This window comes from Musca autumnalis, unplaced genomic scaffold, assembly GCF_047663935.1.
Source record: "Musca autumnalis isolate F117 unplaced genomic scaffold, ASM4766393v1 scaffold_3, whole genome shotgun sequence".
NCBI lineage: Eukaryota > Metazoa > Arthropoda > Insecta > Diptera > Muscidae > Musca > Musca autumnalis.
In genome coordinates, this window is record NW_027411866.1 from 23,730,385 (window position 1) to 23,744,251 (window position 13,867).

General features: G+C 35.2%; 2 protein-coding genes and 1 long non-coding RNA gene across 3 annotated transcripts; all 3 read right to left on the bottom strand.

Moving 5' to 3' along the window:
• Nucleotides 1-347: 347 nt before the first annotated feature.
• Nucleotides 348-3,425, bottom strand: LOC141398840 (uncharacterized). The gene is made up of 2 exons (XR_012411715.1): nt 2,783-3,425; nt 348-2,702 (listed from the first exon to the last, which is right to left on the bottom strand). It is a non-coding gene; the product is annotated as an uncharacterized lncRNA (long non-coding RNA).
• A 4,802-nt stretch (nt 3,426-8,227) lies between these two features.
• On the bottom strand, nt 8,228-10,345 carry LOC141398817 (uncharacterized). Its single transcript, XM_073976518.1, has 3 exons — nt 9,062-10,345; nt 8,670-9,003; nt 8,228-8,576 (listed from the first exon to the last, which is right to left on the bottom strand). Exons 1-3 carry the CDS (start codon nt 10,239-10,241, stop codon nt 8,300-8,302), a joined length of 1,791 nt encoding a protein of 596 aa, XP_073832619.1. The 5' UTR covers nt 10,242-10,345; the 3' UTR covers nt 8,228-8,299.
• Nucleotides 10,346-11,095: 750 nt separating this feature from the next.
• LOC141398825 (uncharacterized) lies at nt 11,096-13,579 on the bottom strand. The gene is made up of 3 exons (XM_073976527.1): nt 12,355-13,579; nt 11,562-11,817; nt 11,096-11,501 (listed from the first exon to the last, which is right to left on the bottom strand). Exons 1-3 carry the CDS (start codon nt 13,304-13,306, stop codon nt 11,237-11,239), a joined length of 1,473 nt encoding a protein of 490 aa, XP_073832628.1. The 5' UTR covers nt 13,307-13,579; the 3' UTR covers nt 11,096-11,236.
• Between the last annotated feature and the right edge of the window lie 288 nt (nt 13,580-13,867).

Sequence of the window (13,867 nt, forward strand, 5' to 3'; positions counted from 1 at the left end):
GTCGGGAGTGTAAAGGGGAATGAGGCATACCAAGATGTCGCTGGTATACACTTGCCATTGAAGAAATTCGGTCTAGCTCAGTGGCCACTCCTGACTAGCCATAAACAAAATTGATTCATTATCAATCACAAACAGGATGCTTTATTTCAAAACAATGATATGATGTTGTTGTTGTTGATATTGGTACCCAAGGTGTTTGTTGGGATACCATGCCCTCCCAATGGATTTTCTACAAAATCCCCAATGAGTCTCATCGATGATGATGACTCCCAAAATTTGCATTGGCTGAAACCTCCTTCTACATTACCTTCAATAAATCATCCTTAAGACATAACCATGTTTATAAATTTCCTTTAAACATCCTTAGAGGAGTACATTTATTCATGGTTCGATATAATAAGCTTCCTTATACTTAATCTTAGATTTAAACTAAATCTAAAGGTTCAAAAAAAAAAATTCAAGTTTATAATCAACCATCAAAGTTCTTTCTTTAACTATTTTTTATAAGCGTATTAAAAGCATACACTTTATTATCAAATTCATATATATGTAGGGTTGTCAGTCCCAACTTATTTAAGCCAATTTGTAGGCGAGATCACAAAAAAGGAATAATTCAAAACCTGAATACCTATCGAGCTCAATAGTAATTTCAGAATGATGATAAAGATCGATAAATTCTTTGTTTAATTTTGCTGGGATAGACATTCACATAATAGATGACGATATTGTGAAGCAAAAAATTCAATAATCAAAATATCAATCAATAATCAGTGGGGGATAGGGTGACAATATTGGGACGTAGAATCGTAGATAATGATATAATCGGCGCAGAATAATTATATAGTTATGTAAAAGGAATCGGGGTAACAATAGGGTGTGGTAAATATAGAGTATAATTTAGAATATAGAAATCGAAATTAAATAAAAGAAATAATTTTACGTCTTTTAGGGTAACAGACTGTCTCCAATATGTCTCAAAATTCCAACTTGTCTTTTCAAAATACGATTCCAATATTCTCATAGATATACTCAATATGAATTTTTGTTGTTTATTGTCATCAGGAAGAAGTTAAAAAGGTTTGCCAAAACATGACCGTCAATTTGAATCAGACTGAGTTGGTCTAGTTGGATTCAACTGACTAAATTGATTTCTATTTTTGCACTGGGATATCAAATTTTGAATTCGGGATTCAATTTAACAAATTACGTAGATTTATATTCAAAGGCTAAATAAGCACAATATGATTAGATTTATTCATATGGTATAGTGGTAAATGAAAATGAAATCATCCCTTTTTAAATGAAAATTGGAAATATAAAAAGGATTAGATTTCCATGCAAAATCACCATTCAATTCCTATTTGATAATTGTCATATTCAATCTTCAATCATAATATGATTCTAGAATCTGAATATACAATCTATAAGTACAAGCCAATTGCATTCAATATCTCCGAAAATGAATGGTAAACCAGATTATAATGGACGATTAAAATCTCCAAGGAATCTTCATCACTCATAATTTCATTTTAAAATACCACATACAAATTCTCTCAAAAGTGTCTGAAATCCATTAATCATTTTGCTTTTTACTTCTAAAACTATAATTATTGTCAGCCAAGAATTTCAAATTTCGAGATCCCATGAAAAAAATCTCATTAGAAATGGCTTCACATTACTGATATTGCAAAAAAAATTCATATTGGTATGTAACATGAAAACAGAAGTGCAGTCGGATTACATATGTACTCTATACGCGAGAATGTTAACGGTTAATGCCCGTGGAGAAAGACCGTTACACTAAACTATACATGTATTCTACACATGTACACATATACATACGCATACAGTTAGGTATAATCTCAAGAAATCAAAAAAAAATTATAGATAATTATTTAATTATCATAAGATTAAAATAATCCGGCTGACCGTCGGTATGGACAAAAAAAACTAGATCTTGAACTTTCCGATCTGTGATTGGAAGGTCCAAGATGCTAGAAACATTATACACTAACACTGATGTTGACAGGCTGCTACTTTACAATGTTGGTACTCACGAACTTCTGGGTAATGGTACTTATCCGGGTGTTTTGTAACAACTGCAGGAATGTACTGCATGATTTTGGGAAGGCTTGACTCACTACTGGTGGCTTATGAAAATTCTGCCTGGATGTTTCTTGAATTACGACTCGAAAAACGGCAGGGCAAAAATATCTTCATTGAGTTAAAATGGCACGGTAAATTTTTGACGCTTCCCGTAGCAATAGCTTGGTATGGAATTGATGTTGTTTCAAGGTAGGGTTATGTAAAGGTGATCCTGAAGCTGTCGCCTTTATTTTGGAACAATTGAAGGGGGCTTGGATCCCATAAGCAGTTCCACGCAACACAAAATGGTTTCCAAATGGTAGAGAATTAATGGTATGCACTGTTTTGTGGCTGCCAACAGTATTATGTTTTGCAGGTTATAATTTATCACACGGCAAATATTGTGGTTTCGTTGTGGCGGGCGAAATTGTATGGTGGTGTGTATTGTTAACCAAATGTTAACTAAATTGCACTGGCCTTGTTGCACAAAAACACAATTGTCGGTTATGGTCGAACAAAATGTCTGACTTTTGATGAGGTTATGGCTGGTGGTATTGGAAAATTCCACGCTCAACAACACTAGGTGCAACAGGCACTTTTACCACCAAAAGGAATTTCTAGAAAAATGAGAAAAATTCATTTTTGTTAGAGGTGTTGCTTTTCTGTTTCCAGATTGGTGCATCTGGTTAACACTCACCTTAAATGATCGCCACACAATTATTATAAAACACGTTTCCTATTGGAAACGTTTTCACTATGCCACAACTTGAAAATTAATTAATTTTTAATATGGCGTCACTAGCGAAAAATTGCTTTGCAATTTTTTTTTTCTCCTTGTTCGACTTGCCGCCTGCTGTTCGTTTTTGCAAATGACAGCAGCTAGGTTGACGTAGGTCGAAAAATGTCTTGTATGCAATGTTGCCACATGGTCATACAAATAAGTATGAGGCGGAACATACGATGACTACGGGATGACTTGGCGCACAATTAAAGCGCTCTGTACGCGGCGGCTTACGTCGTTGTTATACAAGGTTAACATAACACACTTTCCCAGCAAAATGTTCGATGCCAAAGATGCTATTCAAGAATGGGTGCAAGTGAAATGGAATGTCATTTTTTCAGCATCTTCACTCATTCTTTTTACAAGAGCGTGACCCCCTAAAGATGCAATTCATTTTCAGATCCTAAGCATGTCATCTTTACTAACTCGATGGAATGGCATCTTCAACAATTCTTTGGAATGGCATCTATACCAATCCTTTGGCATGCCATCTTAACCAATTCCCAAGAATAACATTTTCACTAATCTTTGGCATGTCATTTTCACCAACCCTTTGGCATGTAATTTTCACGTTTTGTTCGGAAAATGGAAAATGCTGTATTGAAAAATGATTTTATTTTTTTTATTTTATTAATTTAAAGGAGTTAATGAAATAACTATAATTTATTTATCATCATAAAGTTTACATCTATATTTGCAGTTTGTTCTCGTTGTTGTAACAGTTTGTATTCTCATTTTTCTGCTTAATCTGACTCTTGGTCTATCAGTCGTAAGAATGTGGCTATTTCGCTATTTATATGGTTTGTAACCACAAAGCTGCAAACTTAAGTTTCTTAGCAGGATTGGTAGGGCAATTGAAAAGGAGCAGTGTGTCGTGGGGGCCTGTGCTGTATGCTGGGCATTTGTTTTCCACGGTGTCATCAGTACTTGCCCTATAGGAATTTTGACGGCTGCACCATCCCGAGCGTATTGACCCAAAACTACTCTGGTTTGTCCTGACAGCTGGCGCTTCTCAGCTGCGATAGATGGTGGATGTTCTCCAAGGACCGCATTCACACGATAACTGTTTACTGCATCTGCGACTGCATTCGTGTGAATGCTACATAAACCTGGTTGAAAGGCTTGTTGATCGAGGTTCTCTCTTGTAACGTTAGACTTCTCTTTCTAGATTATGAAGACCCTCTGACTGCGTGGGCCTGTGGTCTGAATTCTGCTATCATCGACCATGACATTCAACTCTATTGTTCCCAACTCGGCCGCCCAGGTAGTGAACAGAGAGGCCGTAGATTTATTGGCTGGTATTTGCATATTCCTCGCGTGGAAAAAGTGGTAAGATCAGACAAAAAGGAGCTCAGTCTTTCACAAATATCGTCAGGGAAGGCACCTGACGCCAAGATAGTACAATCATCCGCATACGTTACGTTCTCAATGCCGTCTGCAGCGTTTGGAATTCAGAAGAGGTTTTCTTCACTCTACGGGTCTTGGACTTCTTGATCCTAAATTCTACGTACTACTGTCATCCACACTTAAAATTTATTATCCAACGATGACATCAAACAACGAGGGTGCTTGACAATATCAAAGGGCTTTGCTAAATCAAGTGTCACTATCACTGTTCTATCGCACAGCTTGCTCTGAGTGAGTCTTCGGCTAATATGGAGATGGCCTTCAGCGCAGTTGTTGTGCTGCTTATGGATATCCTATGCTATTGATCGGCAACTCGAAAGTTATTTCTGATGGTGGAAGAACTAAAGCCACAAGGGTCCTTGCTACGGGCGACAAAATCGGCCTGTAAGATTCAACTTTGCTGGCATCCTTTTCGGGCTTCAGTAGCTGGCCTATTTTCCAGACTTCGAGAACGATGTGTTTGGCAAGCGACAGGTTGTAAATTTAAGTGAGAAACTTGACTTCCGGCTGTCCCAGCTGTGGCAGTCTAAACACCGCCGCTGCACCGCAACAGAGTTTACTACGTCCACTCTCAGCCACTGATTTTGTTTCATCTTACAAAAGCTTTTCTATTATCTTCTCATCACCAGTTCAGGACTCCAACAGCACTCCTTTAAGAATTTCTAGTTCGTGAACCTACATTTAACTTGTAATTTTATAACAAAATTTTTGGAAATGTATACTCTTTTGTTTTGATGTCGCCACATGTAGGGATGTACAAATCGACTTGTTTTTTTTGTAGTGATCTGTAAAAATGATTCAAATGCTGATGAAAAGATCGGATCTTTCACGACTTCCTTTGCATGGGTTTAAATGCTAATGAAAAGATCTGATCTTTCACGACTTCATTTGAACCAATGCAAAAGATCCAGTGAAATCATGGCATCTCATGGAACCACTTCCATAAAATTTTGCTGGGTTAATATTAATAAACTATAGACCATGGCACAATAATACAGGTACAACGGGAAAAACAGCTGACTATCACACTAGTTGTCAAAATGCATTATTGTGAATAAAATCACATACAGAAGGTAAACAAGCAATAGCATTTGGTATGATTTGATCATGGTGGAATAAAAAGGTGTTACATCAAATCATGTCAATCGTCAAATTAGCTCACAATAATGCATTACTGTAAATTGTTTACATTTTGTATGTGCTTTTATTCAGAATAACGCATTTTGACAACTGGAATGAAGATCAGCTGTTTTTGGCGTTACACCTTATTATTCCACCATGGATTTGATGTAACACCCATGGTATAATAATAGCTTCGTTCCAGTACTTTTTTAATGATAAAAGTGTCAAAAGAGCAAACTGTCGAAAATGAGTCCAACACACACATTTTCCAAAATGTACGGGAACGAAAAATGGCAGAAACGTCAAAAAATCTTTTTTGGTGTACGGGAACGCATTTCGGGGAAAAATGTGCAAAATGTGCTAAATGTGTAAAAACTTTCTAGTTCCGGAACGAAGCTAATGTATAAGGTAGGCCACAGCATGGTACAAATACACAGGTAGCCGCATCGGCAATTGTTGGTAACATAAGATGTCAAAATTTGACATCAATTCAATGCAATTGACACATTATGTTACCATCAGCTGGCTTGATAATGCTACCTGTATTATTGTACCATGGGCCACAGCTAACCCTGCGTTTACAAATGACAGGACAGTTGAATTCATGTATTGGTTGTCAAAATCTCAAAACTTGCCTTTGTGACGTAGGCGTCCAGACAACAACAAAAACAGTTGTAAAATTATGAATGAAAATCATCGAATTCCTTTTGTTTTCCGTTCACATATTTTGTTTTTGTTCATGTTCTTTTGTTTTCAACACATTTCAATTATTATCTCACACATTTTTACAAAAAATGTCAAAATTTTGTTAACCCGGCTGTCTGTGAAAGAATGATGGACAGCTGGTAGCCAAACGACAAATGTGTGTATGTGTTAGTAAATCAGAGTTGTATTTGAAGACAAACTGTCTAGTGTAAACGCCTAGTAACAGCAGATTACAATTTTTTTCTTGTTATGGCCTATTCTGTCAAAAGCAGGGTTGACATATATTACAGTTGTTGACATTATCCCAGCAAAATTTGACGGAAGGGGTTCTTTGCGATGACGTGATTTCATGTCATCTTTTGCATTGGTTAAAAGGAAGTCGTGGAAGATCCGATCTTTTCATTAGGATTTGAACCAATGCAAAGGAAGTCGTGAATGATCCGATCTTTTCATCAGCATTTGTACCCATTCCATCGATCCAATAGAGATGATGTTTGTGTTTTTATTTACACACCTGTTTATTTTCATTTTGGTATGTTCCAGTGCTGCAAAAATCTACTAATTTTTACTATTTTTTCCGATAACATAAAGGAAAAATTGTTACGTTGTAAAAATAAGTAGATTCTTGCAGTTTCTGGAACAGACCAAAGTTGTTAGAACTGTCGTCGTGATGTTGTCTTACATTTCCTGCATATCAAACAACTAAAACTCTAAACAATTGGTATTATATGAAGTCCCAACCATCGAGCTAAAAATAGAATCTGACTGCACACATTGCTATTTTAAAAGTTCCCTTGTCTGTTCTAAATCTGACATAGAATGAAATCAATCAAATCTCGCTTCTTGGAATTTGAAAAAAGGTCCGAAACGAAAAAGAACAAGAATCTGAAAATAAAGAAGAAACTACTTTTGGAAAGAAACAATTAAAAATAAATTAATTAAGCATAAATGGTATTTTCCATAAAAAGTCTCTCCTCCCCGTTCGTTACATTTTGTTCTTAGAGATCCCTAAAGCAAGCCGGGTTGTAGATCCCTACATATTTCCGTCACTAAACAAAAGAGTATAAATTACCAAAATGTTGTTATAAAATAACAAAATTATAAAATAAAAGTAATTTACGAAATAAAAATACTTAAAGGAGTGCATTTGGAGTCCATGTCGAAATCTGAACTGGTGATGGGAAGATAATTGAAAAAACCTTTTGTAAGATGAAAGAATATCAGTTGCGGGGAACGGAGGAAGTAATCTTTTGCGTTGCAGCGGTGGTGATTACATTGCAATTTTGGATGTAAACTTTTGAAAAACTAAACTGATAAATTAATTGTAGTTATTTCATGAATTCGTTTGAATTAATAAAGAGTTTTGTTTTTCATGAAAACCATATTTCAGTACAGCATTTCCATTTTCCAAACAATACATGAAAATTTCATGCCAAGGGGTTGGTGAAAATGACATGCCAAAGCATTGGTTAAAATGACATGTCAAAGCATGGGTGAAAATGGCGTGTCAAAGCATTGGTGAAAATGACATGTCAAATCATTGGTGGAAATGACATGCCAAAGCATTGGTGGAAATGACATGTCAACGCATTGGTTAAAATGACATGCTTAGGATCCAGAAAAGAACGTCATCTTTTGGGGTCCACGCTCATATAAAATTCATCGATGAAGATGCTAAAAAGATGACATGCTAGATCACTTGCACCCATGATTGAATGTCATCTTTGGCATCGAACATTTTGCTGGGAAGCTACAAATTTTTACTACGATAACATTTTTTCCTTTATGTTATCGAAAAAAATAGTAAAAATTAGTAGATTCTTGCAGTACTGGAACGGACCAATAGTTATCGTAGTAAAGAACATTTCATTGCTTCGCACAAAAATTTTGACAGCAAATAAAGACTGAGGCCTGAATTCACCTTTTGGATAAACTTACTATGTAAATCAGCCTCGGTAATACCCCGTTTAGACTATGCTTGGTTTAGCAAATCCAGTGGATTTAAGTTGTCATTTTCATACAATATATGTCAAATAAATCTAGATAATACACTTAATCATCCTATAAGTGCATAGTCTAAACCAAGAAACCAAGGTTTTTTTTCTCTTCTGTAAACATGTACATATATTTCTCTATACCAAAATTAGATTTTATTTTAAAATAGTTATAAATTACAAAATAGCTCTGAAATACTTTAAATTAATTCTGACCAGGTTCTGTTTCTTCCACTTGCATTGTCGCTGATATGCCATGCTTCTCTCTATAATGTTGATTTTTATGATCCCTTAAGTCCAAATGATATTTGAATGCCTGCGGACATTCATCACAAAGATACGTTTTTTCACCCAAATGAGTTCTTAAATGTTTAACCAAGTCACCACTTGCTGCATAAGCGCGATCACAATAGGTACACATGTGTTTCTTTTCACCAGTATGGGTGATTTTGTGGCGTAACAAGTGTCGTTTAAAAACGAAACTAAAAAGAAAGAACATTTAGGACAAATGTTTACCAAATAGAGGTACTAATCAAATATTGTTCCTAATCGCTATTTAAATTGTTCTTCTTTACCTCATATTACACTCTTCACACTTGAAAGGTCTTTCTCCAGTGTGTTTGAATCTATGGGCCTTCAGGGAATCTCCTCGGGTAAAGGATGAACCACAGGTATCACAAACAAATGGCTTTTCCTTGGAATGTGTACACATGTGTTTTTGCAAATTGACCTTGACATAGAAACGCATGGGACATTCGGGACACTGGAAATTCTTTTCACCATGCCTCTGCAAGTGTTGCCGTAAAATATTGGAGGTTTTAAAGGATTTGCCACAATGTGAGCAGAGATAAGGACTTTCGCCGGTATGCGACCTTTCGTGATCTTTCAAGGCAGTGCTGTTGGGGAAACCTAAAAATAATTGCATAAAGTGAGCAGAGAAGATAAAAAGTACATCTATTCTACTTACTCTTATCACATGCTTCACATTTAAATTTCTTCAAACCCTTATGCCTATTCAGATGATCCTTGAAATGCGACTCCACGGCAAATGCCTGATCACATATCTCACATTTGTATGGTAGTACACCGGGATGTTTGCGATTCATGTGACGTGTTACAGCTGACATAGTTTTCAGATTAACATCACACACTTGACACTTAAAATCCCTTTCTGCATGTATTACCCTATGGGCAGCTAACGCTCGTGCCTGTTCAAATACCATTGGACAACCGGTGCAGGGATAAGGTCCCCCTGATAAGCTCAGGGTAACACCACGATTGTGTTTATATGAAATATGGACCTTAAGTAATTTTTCACTGGCAAAACGATATTGACAGATATCACATACGAACTGGTGCTCTTCATTGTGTACCGACATGTGGCGCTTTAAAAGGGTGCGTTTCTTGAAAATTTTGCTGCACTGAGGACATACTATGTCACTGCCATTATCATTAGTTGATGAACGTTTTTTGTACTTTCTTGGTTTGGTTTGTTCCATGGTTACTTCATTTGCGCTATTGGCACTATCTTCGTTTTCATTGTGTGGCCAATATTCTTCATCATCATCCGATGCATTGTGGAAATCTTCAAAATCACATGCTCTACCCCCAACAGTCTCACTTTCCAACTTAATGTTGTCATTATCTGTTTCTGTGTGATCGCCACCATCAACTTCTCTGTCGTCGTTTTCGTTGTGAAGTTGTGTTCCAACTAAACGCTGTATTGCATTTTGTACAAACTCATCTTCAGGTTCCAGTTTTAATGGTCCCCCCGTATCACTTATGTCCAAATGATCTTCCTTGTCACTTTCATCAACATATGCCACCATAATAGCATCCTCCATCATCTCTTGCTCATGTTGTGGCTGATGCAGAATGAGGTTTTGCAATTTCTCATTGCTTGCAAAGCACATTTGTTGAAAACTAAAGGCTGTTGTTAATTTGTCCAAACAATCTTCGCAGATTTCGACTGGCAAACATATATCATGGTCTTCCAATTTCAATTGCAAATCAAAGTTGGGAATTGTAGCATTTAGCATTTCTTCAATGGCCATTTGTGTGTCTCCTTCTTTGTCCATTAACTTATGCATTGTAGAGGATTCCAGTAAACAGGTACGGCAAATGCGTCCCAATAGAATTGCCGACATGGTGGTTTTTCTTGTGGAGTTTTAATCCTTTTTCTAGGAAAACGCAATCTGCTCCAAACAAAACTAGGAAATAATTCACAATAAATGGAACAAGAATTCACAATAGTGTTTGTAAACAGCTGTTGTTTGAATAAAAATAAACAAATCAAATAATAGGTCTGTTTGATAAGGCTGTCATCAGACCATCTGCTTTTTCACATGTATGACATCAGCTGTTCTGTGTATTAGTATACCCAAAGTGACAACATACATGTGAAAAAGCAGATGGCCTGATGGCCCCCTAAGATTTTTTAACGGTAAATGTAGTGAAAACGAGGTTTCTTGGATTTTCAACTTAAAACCATGATGAAATAATAAGGTGGCGTAAAACGACCAGCTGACTGGTTTCAATCTGTCAAATTTTTTGTTATTGTGAATGAATTGTATGAAAACGTAAACAAACATTTTGACATATTGAAGAATTTCCAGCCAAAAAGAAGTTGTTGTTGTGCTACTTACGTGACCTGTTAAATAGATCTTGACTTAAAACGGACATAACTTCTTTTTTCCACAATGGAATTTTACAGTTTATTTTTTATTTAAAAGGTTGAAAATTATTTCTTGTTCGAAAGACATGATTTTCACATTTTAAATAAAAAATAAGCTGTAAAAGTCCATTGTGGGAAAAAGGAGTTATGTCCGTTTTAAGTTTAAAATTCGAGAAACTCCGTTTTTCACGACATTTACCGTTATAAAATCAAAAAAAACGAAGTGAACCAAAGATACCAAAGGTAATTTCGTCTTCCATGGACTCCCACAATACAGAATTTATGCATCAGAACCCCAGCAAATTTTCACTGTAGCACAGTGTATTTAGAGATATTTTGTAATAATTAATTAATTGCAACAAATACGTATTGAAAAATAAAAAAATCGGTATTTTTTATTATATGTACTATGCTTTTTCTTGACATTTATTAATTATACATTGCTTTATACATAAATACACTATTTATTCATTCATTTCTGGACTCTTCTGCATCAGTGGACATTATTTTTTTCTCTTTATAATGTTGATTTTTATGATCACGTAATTCCTGTTGATATTTAAATGCTTCTGGACATTCATCACAGAAATATATCTTCTCGCCTATATGCAGTCTCAAATGTTTATTCATGTCTCCTTTTGCAGTAAAAGCCCGATTGCAATAGGAACATTTATGTTTCTTTTCGCCAGTATGTGTAAGTCCGTGACGTTTCAATTCATATCTACGAGTAAAACTAATGAAAAAAAAATCAATTAAATATAAGTTTTAAATAATTTTTGCTTATTGTGTTTACCTAAAATCGCATTTCGTACACTTAAAAGGCCTCTCCACATTTCCAGAATGTTTTCTTTGATGTGAGGTTAATGACGATAGACGCTTAAACGATGAACCACAAGTATCACAAACAAATCTCCTTTCCTTGGTATGAGTTAACATGTGTTTTTCTAATTTCGATTTATGTGGAAAACGTAATGGACATTCGGTACATGGGAACATCTTGTCTTTGTGAGTTTTTAAATGTTCATGTAAAAATTCTTTACATTTAAATGCTGCAAGGAAAAATAAATAAGTTATAGCTATTAAGATAAGTTTATTTTTATGGACCAATGCCATAAGTATATTATTTATTCTAGGGTATTTGTAGAGGTAAAGAACACACTAATAGTTTCCTTAGTACTATCTCTTGAAAATGTTTCCGTACCTCTAAGAAACGCCATTGTTTCTAATATTTTCATTAAAATATATAATTCAGGCATAAATTGATTTTACGAACACCTGGCAGAAAAATCTGAAATTTTTAGCATGGGTATATCTTCTCGTCCTGATTACAAAAATTTAAAGCTTTTCGGGGGGAAGTCCATACTTCCCGAGATATGGGCCTCTGAAGTTCCGAAAATTGCATTGTTTACGTGGAAAAAATTTACAATTTAAAAGAAAATTTTGTTTCCGTGCACCTGTCCATAGGAGAAAGTCTTAAATCCTCGGCCGAAGAACGACTACATAGAAACAATTTACAATTTGAAAAAAAAAAAAATAAGATTGTTCCGCCAACTGTTCGTAAAATCAATTTGTTCCATAATTCATACTTATATAACACATTTTACAACGATATCCCATGTGAGTACTCATGTGATTTTCGCGATGAACTTCCGTTGGAAAAACTTTATTGCACATTTCACATTTAAATGGTTGTACATCAGGGTGATTCGTTTTCATATGTGCTAGCAATTCAGCATAGGTTCTGGTATTATAAGAACAAGTTGTACACATATGTAGTTTTAGAGGTTTGTGCATATTTCTAATATGAATCGTTAATGTTCTTTCACTGGGAAAACGATATTGGCATTTCACACATATATATCTGTTATCTTCGTTGTGTAAATTATGTATATGTAGTTGTAAAATTCGTTTTCTTTCGAATACTTTGTGGCAATGGACACATGTAAGTTCATCTAAAGAGGTTTCTCTATTTTCGGCATCATGGGGTGCTTGTTCTAAGTCATCATCGTTATGTGGTTTTTCTCCTCCGTCACATGAATTGTAATTGCTATAATTTAACAGGTGATCATTAGATGAATCTTCTCCACACTGCAGTCCCGTGCCATTGGATGTTTCTTCGGAAAAATATACTTCAGGTTCTAATTTTACAGGCCCAACTTCAATTAAATCTATGGATTCTCTATCATGCTCCAAATTTTCATCATCGGGGTAATCTTGTGAAACTTCCATCTCCAACTTTACCTCTTGTATCACTTGTGGTTCTCTAATATTTTCCAATCTAAGACTTTGCAATTTTTCATAGCTTTCCAAACATGTTTTTTGAAAATTATAGGCTACTGTTAATTTATCCAAACAATCTTTACACATTTCCTTGGGTAAAGACGTGTCCAAATTTCTAGCCACTAATATGGGAACAATTCTTTGCAACATATGAGGAATGGACGTCGATTGGCCTTCTCTTGTATCCAGTATATTGTGCATGGTTGAAGATTTCTGTAGACAGGTAAGACAAATGTTTTCCAATACAATTGCCGACATGGTTAATGTCGTTAATGTCCGTGGAGTAAATAATATTTGTTGTTTTTTCTCTAATTTCAACGATTCCAACAAATTCCAAGCTTAAAATTTTATTCACAATGGCTTGGGGGTATGTGTATGGAACAGTAGATCAGCTGATTTCCTCTCAACTCAACTACAATTCATTGTAATTGTGAATAAATGGTAGAAAACGTAAACAAACATTTTCGAAACTTGGTGGTACTTCAATCACAATAGTCATGTTCACGTTTTCCCCCCAACCATGGCACAATTACCAGATGCATCAGCAAACAACTACAACAAAAACGAGTTCAGTACTGTGAAATGTCAAAAATGTTTTCCAAAAATAAAGCGATTCACACATTTTTTTCAACAAAATTTTGTTAGGCAGTTATTAAGAGTGTCTGCGTACTCGATAATTTGTAATAATTATTACAAATTATCACTGAATGTTGTTTTTTTACACAAATGTTCAGTAAAAGAGAATGAATTGAGAAAATTATTTTGAAATTTTTATTACTGAGAACTTATAATTTTTACTGAAGGAATTTTGTTCAGTAA

Coding starts and splice junctions, on each gene's coding strand:
- LOC141398817 (XM_073976518.1), bottom strand. CDS start 10,241: ATGTCGGCAATTCTATTGGGACGCATTTGCCGTACCTGTTTACTGGAA. Junction 9,004..9,061: donor ATGTGAAGCATGTGATAAGA/GTAAGTAGAATA, acceptor AATTATTTTTAG/GTTTCCCCAACAGCACTGCC. Junction 8,577..8,669: donor TGTGAAGAGTGTAATATGAG/GTAAAGAAGAAC, acceptor CTTTCTTTTTAG/TTTCGTTTTTAAACGACACT.
- LOC141398825 (XM_073976527.1), bottom strand. CDS start 13,306: ATGTCGGCAATTGTATTGGAAAACATTTGTCTTACCTGTCTACAGAAA. Junction 11,818..12,354: donor TTGTAAAATGTGTTATATAA/GTATGAATTATG, acceptor TTTTCCTTGCAG/CATTTAAATGTAAAGAATTT. Junction 11,502..11,561: donor TGTACGAAATGCGATTTTAG/GTAAACACAATA, acceptor TTTTTTCATTAG/TTTTACTCGTAGATATGAAT.